The 14,649-nt window shown below is 43.9% G+C and overlaps 1 protein-coding gene across 3 annotated transcripts; it reads right to left on the reverse strand.

The window, feature by feature from the left end:
- Positions 1 to 308: 308 nt before the first annotated feature.
- LOC133890146 (GDSL esterase/lipase At4g10955-like) lies at positions 309 to 9,745 on the reverse strand. Of its 3 annotated transcripts, none has more exons than XM_062330594.1 (3): positions 9,425 to 9,745; positions 3,715 to 4,719; positions 309 to 571 (listed from the first exon to the last, which is right to left on the reverse strand). In XM_062330594.1, the coding sequence occupies exons 1-2, from the start codon at positions 9,475 to 9,477 to the stop codon at positions 3,750 to 3,752; spliced, it is 1,023 nt and encodes a 340-aa protein (XP_062186578.1). In that variant the 5' UTR covers positions 9,478 to 9,745; the 3' UTR covers positions 309 to 571; positions 3,715 to 3,749. The 3 variants fall into 3 exon arrangements, with proteins under 3 accessions (XP_062186578.1, XP_062186576.1, XP_062186577.1); XM_062330592.1 differs by lacking the exon at positions 9,425 to 9,745 and adding an exon at positions 6,516 to 6,711; XM_062330593.1 differs by lacking the exon at positions 9,425 to 9,745 and adding an exon at positions 5,803 to 6,026.
- Between the last annotated feature and the right edge of the window lie 4,904 nt (positions 9,746 to 14,649).

Raw genomic sequence — 14,649 nt, forward strand, 5'->3', positions numbered from 1 at the left:
TACTCAACTAAATCTTTTTGAAGGCGGAAAATAGAACCATTGTGTTGATGTAAATTATTTGAACCAATTGACATTTCAGTTTATAGTGCTGACTTTTTTCTATTGAAAGGAAAACTGGGCATAGTTGTTGGGTGCTCCGAAATGTGCTATCCTCTTAAAAAATTTGCATTCTTTTCCATAACATAAAATGCTTTGTAGTAGGAATGTGATCGACGGCCCCATGGGATGACTAGTAGCTAAAAGACTGAGTTTGAGTGTAATTGGCTTGATTACTTTTTTAGATAAAGGAATATCTTTATTCTGGACTTTGTGTAAGTTATGGACCAAACCATTCATTATTACAACAATATACCACACATAAAGGGAAGACCAACAAGTGATGCACACATAATGTTCTTAAACACGAATAAAAGCAACTCAAAGACAAATCTTATTAGTAAACATCCACACATGCTTGGTGAAGATATAAAGGATAGTTGTTTACAAGATTTGGTATGCCCACTTCATCTTCATTCTTGATTCCTCATCCTCCTTTTGTAGCAAAGCCCAGAAGCGAATCCAGTGAGTTTCCCTGAAGATAACCTCCATGTAAGAGTGTGTCCTTGCCTTGTCAAAGACAACATCATTTCTACTCAGCTATATAGCCCAACAAAGAGCACTAGCTCCAACCAAAACGTTGGGGTTTGTCCTTGCTAGAATCGATATGTTGTAACCATGCTTCAAATAAATGTGAGTCATTCTTGGGTGGCTCCAGGTTGAAACCAACTTGGACCACCTGCCATATAAACTTAGAAAACTTTTAATAAAAAACCAAGTGCAATATAGTCTCATTGTTATTAAGGAAACAAAAAAATTAACTACATTGCCATTTTTGCTTAGCTAAGTTATATTCTGTGAAAATTACACCCTTCTGTAGGACCAAAGAGATTTGAATTATAAGGGGTAGCTTTAGTCTCCAGAGGAAGCAATTTTATGGAATGACACCACGATTGATTATATATTGCCTTGCACATTGATTTGGCTGAAAACTGTCCATTCTTGTGTAGAGAACAAAAACTGTCATTTAACAGCACAAATGCAACTCTAGCTACTAGCTTGATCCACTTGTTAAGTTGTTCCCATCAAGTGCCCTACGAAAGGACAATTTAGTGTGTTATCTTTCAATATAGTAGTTACAGTAGCCTGCTTCTTCCAAACTATATGATACAAGGATGGGTATTGCTCTTTCAATGTGGACATGCAAAGCTACCTATTTTCCCAAAATTGAGTTTGGTTTCCATTATTAAATTTGAAAGACCCCAACTAGGGAATTGGTCTTTAATTAGCCTTCGTAAGGCTAGACAAAAAAAAAAGGGCCTCCCTGTTTCCACTATACGTACTTCTTCAATTATTTTTTGTTTCAAGTATTTATTTCTACATAGTTGTTGCCATACCCATCCTTCTTTATAAGTTTGAATAATAATTAACTATTTGTTGAGTAGGCACTTGTTTTTAATATTAGGAGGTTTAATTCCAAAACCGCCTTTCTCTCAGGTCCACAAGATTCTTTATTTAATAAGTCAGTATTGCTTCTTATGTTCATCACTTTGCCAAAAAAATCCAGATCTATAGTAATTTAACTTTTTGACAACTCTGTGTGGAACTCGAAAAAACATAACATATACATAGCTAGACTACTTAGCACTGACTAATTTAGTACAAGTACACCCCCAATCGATAAATGCTTCCATTTTCGGCTACTCTATTTCTTCTGAAAGTATTCTTCTACAGTTTTCAATCCTTATTGTTTATCTTCCTTTCACTACAACAGAACAAGTCATATGCGTTGTGTCATTAGTGCCGACTTGGCTAGAATCGGAACTGATGAAGTATTAGTGCTGGTTCGTAACATCCCACACTCGATCAAATGATTGACCTACGCTAAACTAACACTGGTAATCAGTATTAATGTTAGCTCTTGACACAAACCAGCACTGATACTTCAGTGTTAGCTGGTAACCATGAACCGGTATTGATACTTTTTATCAATGCTGGTTCGTGTTACGGTCTGGCACTGAATATTAGAATGGACCCGAAATTTTGATTCACTTTGGTTTTGGCTTGTGTGTTGAGATCTGGCTCTCTCTCTCTCTCTCTCTCTATCTCTCTCTCTCTCTCTCTCTCTCTCTCTCTCTCTCTCTCTCTCTCTCTCTCTCTCTCTCCCTTATCTCTTCTGCACGGTTCCTCTCTCTCCCTTATCTCTTTAGTTGCTCCCTCCCTTATCTCTTTAGCTAGCACACACCAACCACCATAGCTCGCCCGTGCAAGCAACCCCATGCAGGTCGTCTTCGTCTGCCCATGCAATAGCGTGTTGAGGCCCATGAGCCATGCGACAATGTTGGGCACCCTTCTTTGTTTGCCACATGGTGCATGTCATCCTCAACTTTGGTGGCTGGATGTGAGCTAGCATGGCTGCCGCCTCAACCGGCAGCATTGCAGGCGGCGGGTAGGAGCCCTCGACGTTGTAAGAAGGCCACTAGTCACAACGGTTAGCATGGTGAAGACCACGGTGTGGATGATCACGTAGGCTATAGCGAGTCCCATGAGCATAGATCTGGAGGACAAGCCCTAGCAGCTAGTAGATCCAGATGAATAGGATCCTTCACAATTTCTATGGAGATAAAAACCAACAAGTATGATTCTTGTATGTTTGTTTCGCGAGTACATGTTGTGATGTATGAGGAATATCACATGCTTTCATTTGTGTGTTGTTGTTCCATTCTGCGATTCGGTCGGTGACTCGTCGGATCGGGATAGTGGCGGCAGCGGCAGCCGAGCTAACTCGAAATCGAGCCTACTCGTTTATTTTTTGGCTACCGGGAACCTTTTTAGTGTTGGCTGATAACCACAGACTAGCACTGATATTCATTATCAATGTTGGTTTATAAACCGGCACTAAAAGTTATGAATTATCAGTGTCGAGTAAGTGCTGGTTAAAATCGCCACTGATAACGTTTTTAACCGACACTGATGACAATTTCTGTAGTGTATGATGCATAAGGATCTCAAGATATCTAAATTGGTAACTCCCAATCGCACAGCCAATTAATTGTGAATATTGAGCCTCAAATTTCTTAGTCTTTCCATAGAAGAAGAACTCACTTTTATGGAAATTGATTTTTAATCTAGCTAATTGCTCAAATGCACAAAACAAGGGTTTTATTTCCATGGCTTGTTCCATATCATGTTCCATAAACAATATAGTGACATCTACATATTGTAAGATAGATTGACCATCATCAACTATATGAGACACAACACGATTTATTTGATCTTTCTCTTTGGCTCTGGATACGAGAATAGCTAACAAGCCTACAACACTATTAAATAGAATATGTGAAAGGAGATGACCTAGTCTGAGTTCTTTTTTAGTTAACTTGGACTCCCACGCTACCTCCTATAACAAAATGCTCAACCCATGAAGACCATATGGGTGAGAATCATTTCATTTAAAGTGTTTGTTATAGAAAATCCTATTTGATCTTATCATAAGCCTTCTCAAAATCTCATTAATTTTACCTTATCATAAGTCTTCTCAAAATTCTATTTCACCTTAACATAGTATTTCCTTTAATTTATAGGGATTAGAGAACAATAGAAAGAAACAAGTAAGATGCATGGAGAAATAGTCTACGAGGATCAGGACTCTAAACCTATTGGGGGTAGGACTTTTACCTGCACTGGATTAGTATGCATGTGTGCAGCAACGTTCAATGCCAGCTGTATAGCTCGGAGTTGAACGTAAGTCCCGGGTGCCACCACTGCTGGAGCTCGTGCGCGTTGCCGTGCGAGCTTGAGTTCTTGTGCAGCCATGCGGACGGCAGGAGGTGCGCCCTCTCACTCTGCTTGCCGAACACAGAGTAGCACATGTCGCGGTACGACAGTGTGGTAGCCGACATGGCCACACCGGGGAACCGCTTCTGCACCTGCTTCCGTTGGTCGAAGTAGTCGATGAAGCCCTTGCAGATGACATCCCGCTCATGCACGTACAGATTTGGTTCCCACGGCGACAGCTTCTCGAACAGTGCCTCCATGCGCTCCCCGTGGGTTCTCAGAACTGTCTTTCCCAGTACGTACTTCACGACGCAGCTCGTGGCGGACAGATGCTCCTTCGCTACCTCCGTCATGGGCAGCACGTCGACTGCCGGCGCTAGTGATACGTGCGGCGGGTTGAAGAGGAACGTCGGGAGGTAGCACCCCTTTCTGGCCATTTCGTGCCCCACGTCCAGCGCTATCGACGCGCCAAGCGAGTGCCCCGCAAGCCAGACGTCGCTGCTGCCGGTGACACTGCCATTGGCGATGAGTTCTTCGACCCGTTCACGTGCCTTGCGGAAGCGGTTGAAATTGTGGTGCTGGTTGAGCACGATGCTTGCGTTGTGGCACATATCTCGAAGAGCTGTGGGGTCATTTAGCATGGTGCCCCGGAAGGCGACAATGTAGCGTGGAGCCGACTTGTGGCGGCGCCCGCCGTATGGGGGCACGTACTCAAAGAAGGCGCTGAACAACCGATTCGGTCCAAGGAAGTTGGGGATCTCGCACTCGAGCGCTTCAAGCAGGTTGAAGTGGAAGCTCTCCCACCACGCCGGCGCGAGGGCCTCGCCCCTGGTTTGATCGCTCTGCAGAACATAAGTCCCTTTCACAAGGCAGGAGGTGATGCACCGGCGGTGCTCTTCGTTGTCCCTGAAATCAGAAAAATGCGGTTGATCCAGATTAGCTTGCGCAATGCATATGGATTCTGCAATCGTAAACTTTCGACTCATTTTCATTTTAGAAAATAATTTATTCTGTTAGACCTTTTATTTTTAAAAGAAAACGAAGAATATTCATGAAAATCAACCATGACACCATAAACTGCAGTACCGCACATAGCTACATGCATTGTGTCCTCTTGACAAAAGTACCAATCCATATTAGGACAGTATACGTAGAGCGCCACATCCTTTTGACTTGCAAGTATCAAATAACAAGTTATGCGTTAAAATACAAGAGAGCTTACGAGAAACCACACGAGCCACCGACAAGAGCAAGCTATTGTGAAATAAACAAAGGGAGATTAATCTGTAAAATATAATATACACTACTGCAAAAGGCATAAGAGTGTCGTTTATTTCAACCGACACTCTTTATTCGGTATTGATAATCAGTGACTATCAGTGTCGATTCTAGAACCGACACAATAACTCACAATCACTGCAGGTTGGAACTACGAACCGGCAGTGACATGTGGATCGGGAGCAAAAAAAGGAAACGAGCCGGCTTGACTGTCGGTACCGCCAGCGCTCTCTGCTACCATGCCAGCTCTAACTGCACCGCCGACGGCGCTCTCCGCTGGCACACTCGACTCATCTCAAACACAAGAACACAATCAAATCGACTCATCTCTCATCCATATATGAACACAAGAACACTATACAACCGTGGCCACTCGCACTAACTCAACACAAACAAGATGCATGAGCTCTACTAGTCTACTGCAGCTATGCTCTTGAGCAGGGCCGGATCCTACTGCTGGGAGAGCAGGGCCAGCACCCGATGGCAGCTCTCCACCGCTGCCCAATTCTTGAATCTCAGATGGATCTTAGCTCCTTGCAACTCTCACAAGTAGCAGCATCTGAAAACAACACACGACTGGATTGCCTCAAGAACTTGAAGAACCAACATGGCGCCACCCAAGGTTCTGCCATGGACAGGCAAGCCCAAGAACGCGCTGAACCAATCCATCTCAGGAATTATAGACCCCGAAAACTTGGGCAGCAAGCTCACCTGCATCGGGGAGACAAGTGGGTTGTGTGTTGGGCGGCGGCTACGCGCTTCATCCCCTGCCGCTGCGCACGCCCGCGTGGCATAAAGGGGATGAGAGAGAGGATGAGAAGTGTAGGAGCAGGAGTAGGGGGAGAAAGCAAAGAGAGAGAGGAGGAGGAGATCCAGTTCAAGAGAGGGAGGGAGGAAGAGAGAGAGGCTTGTGGTGAGGAAGAGATAAGGCTCTGGCACTCTGCGGACATGAGGAGGACTGAGCTAGATGTGACTCGTGAGGAAAGAAATAAGGCTCTACAGATGCGGATGTGAGGACTAAGCCGACGTGAGCCAAAATTGTATTGTATTATAAAATCGAGTCCAGACAGGCATCAGTACTTGTTGTATATGGAACCGGTACTGAAAAAGCACTATCAATATAATGCTGATTCGTGCCGGGAACCGAAACTAATGTATTAGTGCCGGTTTCAGCTATGAAACGGCACTGATAGTCTTTTTCAGTACTGGTTATTAACGGTTCACTCATTTTTCGCTCATGGGAGATTAAAAACTGGTACATTTTTTTTTGTCACAATTTTTGTGCAACCGGTATGATAGGGACTTACTTATGTCCTGTTCTGTAGCAGTGATATAAGGAATCGGAAGTTTGGAAGGGATTTGCGTAGAAGTAATGGGAGGAGCATAAAGGCACATCATTATCGAGCTAGAGTGCGTGCGCATACCAGTCAATCTCTATCGTCGTCGCCGGAGAAGAACCAACTCGACTTCTTGCCATCATATGCATCGGGCCAGAGACGGCGAAATCGTTGCCTGAACCCATTGTTCAATGCGATCGAACTGAGGATCCGAGGTACCGGCGACGATCAAGGAAGGCAGCAATGCAGTAGACCAAGTATTGCTTCTCTGCTTGTGCTCTTGCTTTGCCGTGCAAGAGCTAGCTAGCCCTTGTAAGCGGCATATATATACACAGCCGCTCGCTAGTGACAATTGCAATGGCTAGTGGTGCCACTTGTACGGGAAAGTAAAAAATGCCCTCTTCTACAAGTTGCAATAATACATAGTAGCTCAGCTTAAACTAAGTCCACTAGAAGAGCTGAGTATAGAGCATAAGTGCAACAAACTTGAGGAGCTCCTTGGATGCTGAAAAATGAAATAGAGATGTAGAAGTTCTATGGTTATATGAATAGAACAAGTCACATGACACATGAACAGATTTGGTTGACCCCTTCGTTACATTCGTTCGCTCATAACTGTTCACTTATGTAGTTATTCAAAGTCATCCTCCTTACGATCAACACGGTACGGTGGACTGGTCAACTATATATTTATATATGTGTTGATGTACCACTTGTGTTACAGTACATGCATTGACAGAGTCTTGAGTTCAAGTACACTCCCGATATATTACAGACATCACTGCTATCGGAGGATGAACTTTTCAAACGGAGATCCGGAGTAACTCTTTTGAGATTCAGCCGGAGAATGATTATGAATCCACCTCGTACGTGAATTAAATAAGAGTATATGGGAGATGCAGGCGGGGCGGATGATCGGATGCTAGTGGAGTAAATGCTCGAGGGATTTTAGACAGGTTCGGGCCGCACGGAGCGTAATACTCTACTCCTGTGTGTATATTATAAATGCTTTGGAAATACCTCTCTGTGGATCTCTTGTGTTATAAGGATTTTTGTCTAAGTCTAGAGCTATGAAACGGCACTAATAGTCTTTTTCAGTGCTGGTTATAACCGGTTCACTCATTTTTCGGAATACCTCTCTGTGGATCTCTTGTGTTATAAGGATTTTTGTCTAAGTCTAGAGCTATGAAACGGTACTGATAGTCTTTTTCAGTACTGGTTATAACCGGTTCACTCATTTTTCGCTCATGGGAGATTAAAAACTGGTACATATTTTTTTTTCGCAATTTTGGTGCAACCGGTATGATAGGGACTTACTTATATCCTGTTCTGTAGCAGTGATACAATTAAGGAATCGGAAGGGATTTGCGTCGAAGTAATGGGAGGAGCATAAAGGCACATCATTATCGAGCTAGCGTGCGTGTGCATACCAGTCAATCTCTATCGTCGTCGCCGGAGAAGAACCAACTCGACTTCTTGCCATCATATGCATCGGGCCAGAGACGGCGAAATCGTTGCCTGAACCCATTGTTCAATGCGATCGAACTGAGGATCCGAGGTACCGGCGACGATCAAGGAAGGCAGCAATGCAGTAGACCAAATATTGCTTCTCTGCTTGTGCTCTTGCTTTGCCGTGCAAGAGCTAGCTAGCCTTGTAAGCGGCATATATGTACACAGCCGCTCGCTAGTGACAATTGTAATGGCTAGTGGTGCCACTTGTACGGGAAAGTAAAAAATGCCCTCTTGTACAAGTTGCAATAATACATAGTAGCTCAGCTTAAACTATGTCCACTAGAAGAGCTGAGTATAGAGCTTAGATGCATAAGTGCAACAAACATGAGGAGCTCCTTGGATGCTGAAAAATGAAATAGAGATGTAGAAGTTCTATGGTTATATGAATAGAACAAGTCACATGCATGGCACATGAACAGATTTGGTTGACCCCTTCGTTACATTCATTCGCTCATAACTGTTCACTTATGTAGGCCTACGGTTCATCTGTTAGACCTTTTATTTTTAAAAGAAAACGAAGAATATTCATGAAAATCTACCATGACACCATAAACTGTAGTACTGCACATAGCTACATGCATTGTGTCCTCTTGACAAAAGTACCAATCCATATTAGGACAGTATACGTAGAGCGCCACATCCTTTTGACTTGCAAGTATCAAATAACAAGTTATGCGTTAAAATACAAGAGAGCTTACGAGAAACCACACAAGCCACTAACAAGAGCAAGCTATTGTGAAATAAACAAAGGGAGATTAATTTGTAAAATATAATATACACTACTGCAAAAAGGCATAAGAGTGTCGTTTATTTCAACCGACACTCTTTATTCGGTATTGATAGTCAGTGACTATCAGTGCCGGTTCTAGAACCGGCACAATAACTTATAATCACTGCCGGTTCGAACTACGAACCGGCAATGATATGTGGATCGGGAACAAAAAAAGGAAATGAGCCGGCTTGATTGTCGGTACCGCCAGCGCTCTCTGCTACCGTGCCAGCTCTAACCACACCGCCGACGACGCTCTCCGCCGGCACGCTCGACTCATCTCAAACACAAGAACACATCTCAAACACAAGAACACAATCAAATCGACTCATCTCTCATCCATATATGAACACAAGAACACTATACAAGTGTGGCCACTCGCACTAACTCAACACAAAAAAGATGCATGAGCTCTACTAGTCTACTGCAGCTATGCTCTTGAGCAGGGCCAGATCCTACTGCTGGGAGAGCAGGGCCAGCACCCAATGGCAGCTCTCCACCGCTGCCCAATTCTTGAACCTCAGATGGATCTCAGCTCCTTGCAACTCTCACAAGTAGTAGCATCTAAAAACAACACAGGACTGGATTGCATCAAGAACTTGAAGAACCAACATGGCGCCGCCCAAGGTTCTGCCATGGACAGGCAAGCCCAAGAATGCGCCGAACCAATCCAACCTAGGAATTACAGATCCCAAAAACTCGGCAGCAAGCTCACCTGCACCGGGGAGACGAGCGGGCTGTGAGTTGGGCGGCGGCTACGCGCTTCATCCCCCGCCACTGCACACGCCCGCGCGGCGCAGAGGGGATGAGAGAGGGAGGAGGAGAAGTGTAGGAGCAGGAGCAGGGGGAGAAAGCAGAGAGAGAGAGGTGGAGGAAATCCAGTTCAAGAGAGGGAGGGAGAGAGAGAGAGAGGGAGAGGCTTGTGGTGAGGAAGAGATAAGACTCTGGCACTCTGCAGATGTGAGGAGGACTGAGCTAGACGTGACTCGTGAGGAAAGAGATAAGGCTCTACGGATGCGGACGTGAGGACTGAGCCGAGGTGAGCCAAAATTGTATTGGATTATAAAATCGGGTCCGAACAGGCATCAGTGCTAGTTGTAAATGGAATCGGTACTGAAAATGCACTATCAGTTCGAAGGGAGGCTGTTGGAAATAAAAGAAAATAAAGGCAATGAAAATAGGAAGGGGAATCAGAAAGGAAACGAAATGAAGAAAATATAGTTGGAGATGATCTAATTAGGGAATCAGAAGGGATTTGCGTAGAAGTAATGAGAGGAGCATAAAGGCATGGTTTCATCATTATCGAGCTAGAGTGCGTGGGCATACCAGTCAATCTCTATCGTCGTCGCCGGAGAAGAACCAACTCCACTTCTTGCCATCATATGCATCGGGCCAGAGACGGCGAAATCGTTGCCTGAACCCATTGTTCAATGCGATCGAACTGAGGATCCGAGGTACCGGCGACGATCAAGGAAGGCAGCAATGCAGTAGACCAAGTATTGCTTCTCTGCTTGTGCTCTTGCTTTGCCGTGCAAGAGCTAGCTAGCCCTTGTAAGCGGCATATATATACACAGCCGCTCGCTAGTGACAATTGCAATGGCTAGTGGTGCCACTTGTACGGGAAAGTAAAAAATGCCCTCTTCTACAAGTTGCAATAATACATAGTAGCTCAGCTTAAACTAAGTCCACTAGAAGAGCTGAGTATAGAGCATAAGTGCAACAAACTTGAGGAGCTCCTTGGATGCTGAAAAATGAAATAGAGATGTAGAAGTTCTATGGTTATATGAATAGAACAAGTCACATGACACATGAACAGATTTGGTTGACCCCTTCGTTACATTCGTTCGCTCATAACTGTTCACTTATGTAGTTATTCAATTTTATTGAATATATATATATATATGCCAAATTAAATTCCTTCCCAAACCGTGGGCTAAGTCATCCTCCTTACGATCAACACGGTACGGTGGACTGGTCAACTATATATTTATATATGTGTTGATGTACCACTTGTGTTACAGTACATGCATTGACAGAGTCTTGAGTTCAAGTATACTCCCGATATATCACTACTATAGAACCCCACATAATAGTCGTCACCTTCAGTACCGGTTCTAAAACTCTCGCCCACGATCGAGAGCCTGGAGTTAAAAACCGGTATTGATAGTAACTATCAGTGCCGGTTCGTGGTTAGAACCGGCACTGATATATCAATGCCGATTCTAATAACAAACCGGTACTGATAGTGGTATTTCAGTACCGGTTCCTCTTTAAACCGGTACTGATAGCCTGCTACAGTATATATAACCATCTTCTTCCCCGTCTCGACCTAGAACAGAGCCGCCGCCGCCGCCGTTGCCCAGTGTTGCAGTGCCTCCTTGCCATTTTGTTTGGCGATTCAAGGTTTTTTTTTTTTGCGTGGGAGCCTTCAAAATTTGGAAGAGTCAACTGTTTTAAGGTTAGTGAGATCTATATTTCATATTTGGATAGATTACTTGGTAGATTGCTCTAGGGTTGATGATGGATGGTGCTTGTTCCATGGTTATGGATTTAGAGATGTAGTTGAGATCTAATTTAGGTAAAGTTTTCAACTTTGTCATTGTTAGATGTATAGAGATTATCTAAATTTGATTCTTAGTTGGATTTTAGTTGTTAGATTTCTCTAGGTTTGAATTTAGGTGGTTGTTAGTTGGTGTTGAAATTTGAAATGAGCAAGAGCTCAAATATCCATATATATTAGAGAAAGGTCGCAATTTTATCATTGTAGATGATTTAACGAGTTGCAACTTTGCAACTTGTTGAACCGTTATTGCCATTCAAAAATTGCAAAAATACCACTAGAACTGTCATTCGAGTGGTATCCAAAGAATAAAAAATCAGGGAGGTATTTGTAAAATGTCTCTAAAATCTAGCTCTAATTTTCTAGTATGTGGATTGCGTATATTTTTAAAGTCATGAATTTTAATAATAATCCAGTAGATTTCCTCTGTTAATTAATCAACATAGTGAATTTAACATGTACAGTTGATAAAATACTGTGTTGTAGGGATGGCACATCCACCCACGGGTCGCAATCAGACTCGGCAGCTTTTGGAAGGCGGGTCCCCCGACCCGGCCCAAGTACCGGAAGGAGATGGGCCCTCAAATAGGGACCAATTAGGATGCGAGGTAATTCGATGAATATATTCTAGATTTTGAAATGTTTAATGATTATAAGTCCAATGTGTTTAATTATAATGATTTGCAGATAGACCGGTCATGGATGTACAAGGAATGAGGGCCAGAGTTCATTGTTGGCATCGAGGCTTTTTTTAGGGCTGCCGCGGCATACAAGAAGCCAAAAGGGAAGTGTGACGAGCACTATATATGCTGTCCGTGTGTCGACTGCAAGAATGAAAAGCAGTTTTCAAACATAGAGCAGATCCGTGCACACTTGATTTGCAGGGGTTTCAAGGCTGGCTACACCTGTTGGACTGAGCACGGTGAACTTGCAGATGTTGGGCATGAAGGGCAACCAACAGTCGAAGGAGACGGAGTCAATGATCCGACGGCTAACGAAGACTTCGATATGTCAGCATTTGAAGATACTTTTGTCGAGAACGATGATTGGGACAGTTTTGTTGGCAACAATGAAGAAGGCATAGAACAAATGTTGCGCGATGGGGCCACTTCACCATTGAAAGACAACATCAAAAGTACCAGCGCATGATAGAGGACTCTAAAACACCAGTTTACCCGAACTGTAAAGATGAGCATAGCAAGTTGCATGTGGTGCTGACACTGATGCAAATGAAGGCTAGCAATGGTTGGGCCGATAAGGGTTTCAATGAATTATTAGAATTCTTGCGGGAATTGCTTCCAGAGGGGAACGTGTTGCCCAAAAACACGTACCATGCCAAGCAGGTTGTCTGCCCGTTGGGATTGGAAGTAGAGAAAATACATGCATGTGGAAACGATTGCATGTTGTTCTACGGCGAGGATGCAGACTTGGAAGCGTGTCGCGTTTGCAATGCACCACGGTACAAGAGCAGCGTTGATGATATCGAGAGCGATGGCGTAGGGGTGAAGAGAAAGAAGAAAAGACCCCCCGTTAAGGTGGCTTGGTATTTCTCTATAGTCCCCCATTTGAAGCGATTGTGTGCTAACAGAGCGAATACCGAGCTGATGCGATGGCACGCCGAACAGCGCAAGAAAGATGGAATGCTTAGACACCCTGCTGATGGCATGCAATGGAGGAGATTCGATTCGAAATAAAAGGAATTTAGAGATGAAGTGAGGAATATAAGGTTCGGGTTGAGCACGGATGGGATGAATCCTTTCGGCAACACGAGAAGTACTCATAGCACTTGTCCTGTGACTCTCTGTATCTACAACCTTCCACCTTGGATGTGCATGAAGCGGAAGTACCTTATGATGCCTCTGCTGATTAGTGGGCCAAATCAACCAGGCAATGATATCGATGTGTACCTCAAACCATTGGTGGAAGATCTTCTTGTACTGTGGAAAGATGGTGTACGGGTATGGGATGAGTACAGACGCGAGAATTTCACCCTGCACGCGATGCTGTTCATGACGATTTCAGATTGGCCTGCTCTTGGTAACCTATCAGGGCAGACTGTAAAAGGGTACAATGGATGTGTTCAGTGCTTGGAGGAAACGGAGGGGCGGTGGCTAAAAAATAGCCGAAAAATGATCTTCATGGATCACCGTAGGTTCCTCCGTCCGGATCACCCATACTGCAAGAATAAAAGAGCTTTTGACGGGACAATGGAGCTTCGTCAAGCTCTGAAGATTCGCAGTGGAGAACAGGTATTTAAGATGGTTAATACACTTAGAGTTGTACTTGGAAAGGGGCCAGGCAGTACAAAAATGCAGGCTGGGCAAAATGCTCCCATGTGGAAAAAGATGTCAATATTTTGGTTGCTGCCTTATTGGAAGTATCTTATGGTCCGACACGCAATCGACGTCATGCACGTGGAGAAGGATGTGTTTGATTGCTTAATTGGTACCTTACTAGACATACCCGGTAAAACAAAAGATACACTAAATGCACGGCTGGACCTGGAAGAAATGAACCTCAGGAAGAACCTACACTACATACAATTAGACAACGACAAAAAGAAACTTCCCACAGCTTGCTACACTATGAGCAAGGAAGAGAAGATCCGCCTGTGTGGTTGCTTGCGTGATGTCAAAGTTCCGACCGGTTACTCCTCCAATATCAGGAACTTTGTAAACATGAAAGATACGAAGTTAGTTGGCATAAAGTCTCATGATTGTCATGTGATAATGATGCAGATGTTTTCAGTTGCAATTCGAGGTATTCTGCCGGATAAGGTCCGAGACCCAATCATTAAGCTGTGTTCGTTCTTCAACGCAATTTCACAGAAGGTCATTGATCCGAACAGACTGGCAAAGCTGCAGGAAGACATGGTCCATACTATATGTCAGTTTGAGACTATTTTCCCTCCGACATTTTTTGATATAATGCCCCATCTAATTGTTCACATTGTGGGTGAGATAAAGAGCCTTGGCCCCATGTTTCTGCATCAGATGTATCCTTTCGAAAGGTTCATGGGGGTTCTGAAGAAATATGTTCCTAACCGAGGTCGTCCGGAAGGTTGCATTGCCCAAGGGTGGAGTACGGAGGAGGTCATTGAGTTTTGCATTGACTATATGAAATTGAACACGATTGGTATGCCTATATCTCGCTATGAGGGGAGGCTAAAGGGGAAAGGGACGATAGGTCATACTTCAATCCATATCAAAGATCGTGCTTCATTCACTCAAGCATACTTCGCGGTTCTGCAACAGGCAGTTGTAGTGATCCCGTATGCCAAAATGCATGTGAGCATGCTACGCTCCACAAATCCAACGAAGTCAGATGATTGGATCGCAAAAGAGCATAGAGATAATTTCGGTAATTGGTTACGTCAACTC

Source organism: Phragmites australis, chromosome 14 (genome assembly GCF_958298935.1).
Source record: "Phragmites australis chromosome 14, lpPhrAust1.1, whole genome shotgun sequence".
NCBI lineage: Eukaryota > Viridiplantae > Streptophyta > Magnoliopsida > Poales > Poaceae > Phragmites > Phragmites australis.

Bases quoted from the DNA above. Each gene is read 5' to 3' on its own strand.
- LOC133890146 (XM_062330592.1), bottom strand. From the start codon at position 6,613: ATGGGTTCAGGCAACGATTTCGCCGTCTCTGGCCCGATGCATATGATG. The intron at 4,720-6,515 runs GTATGCGCACGC...TTCTGATTTCAG, and splicing joins ACGACGATAGAGATTGACTG to GGACAACGAAGAGCACCGCC.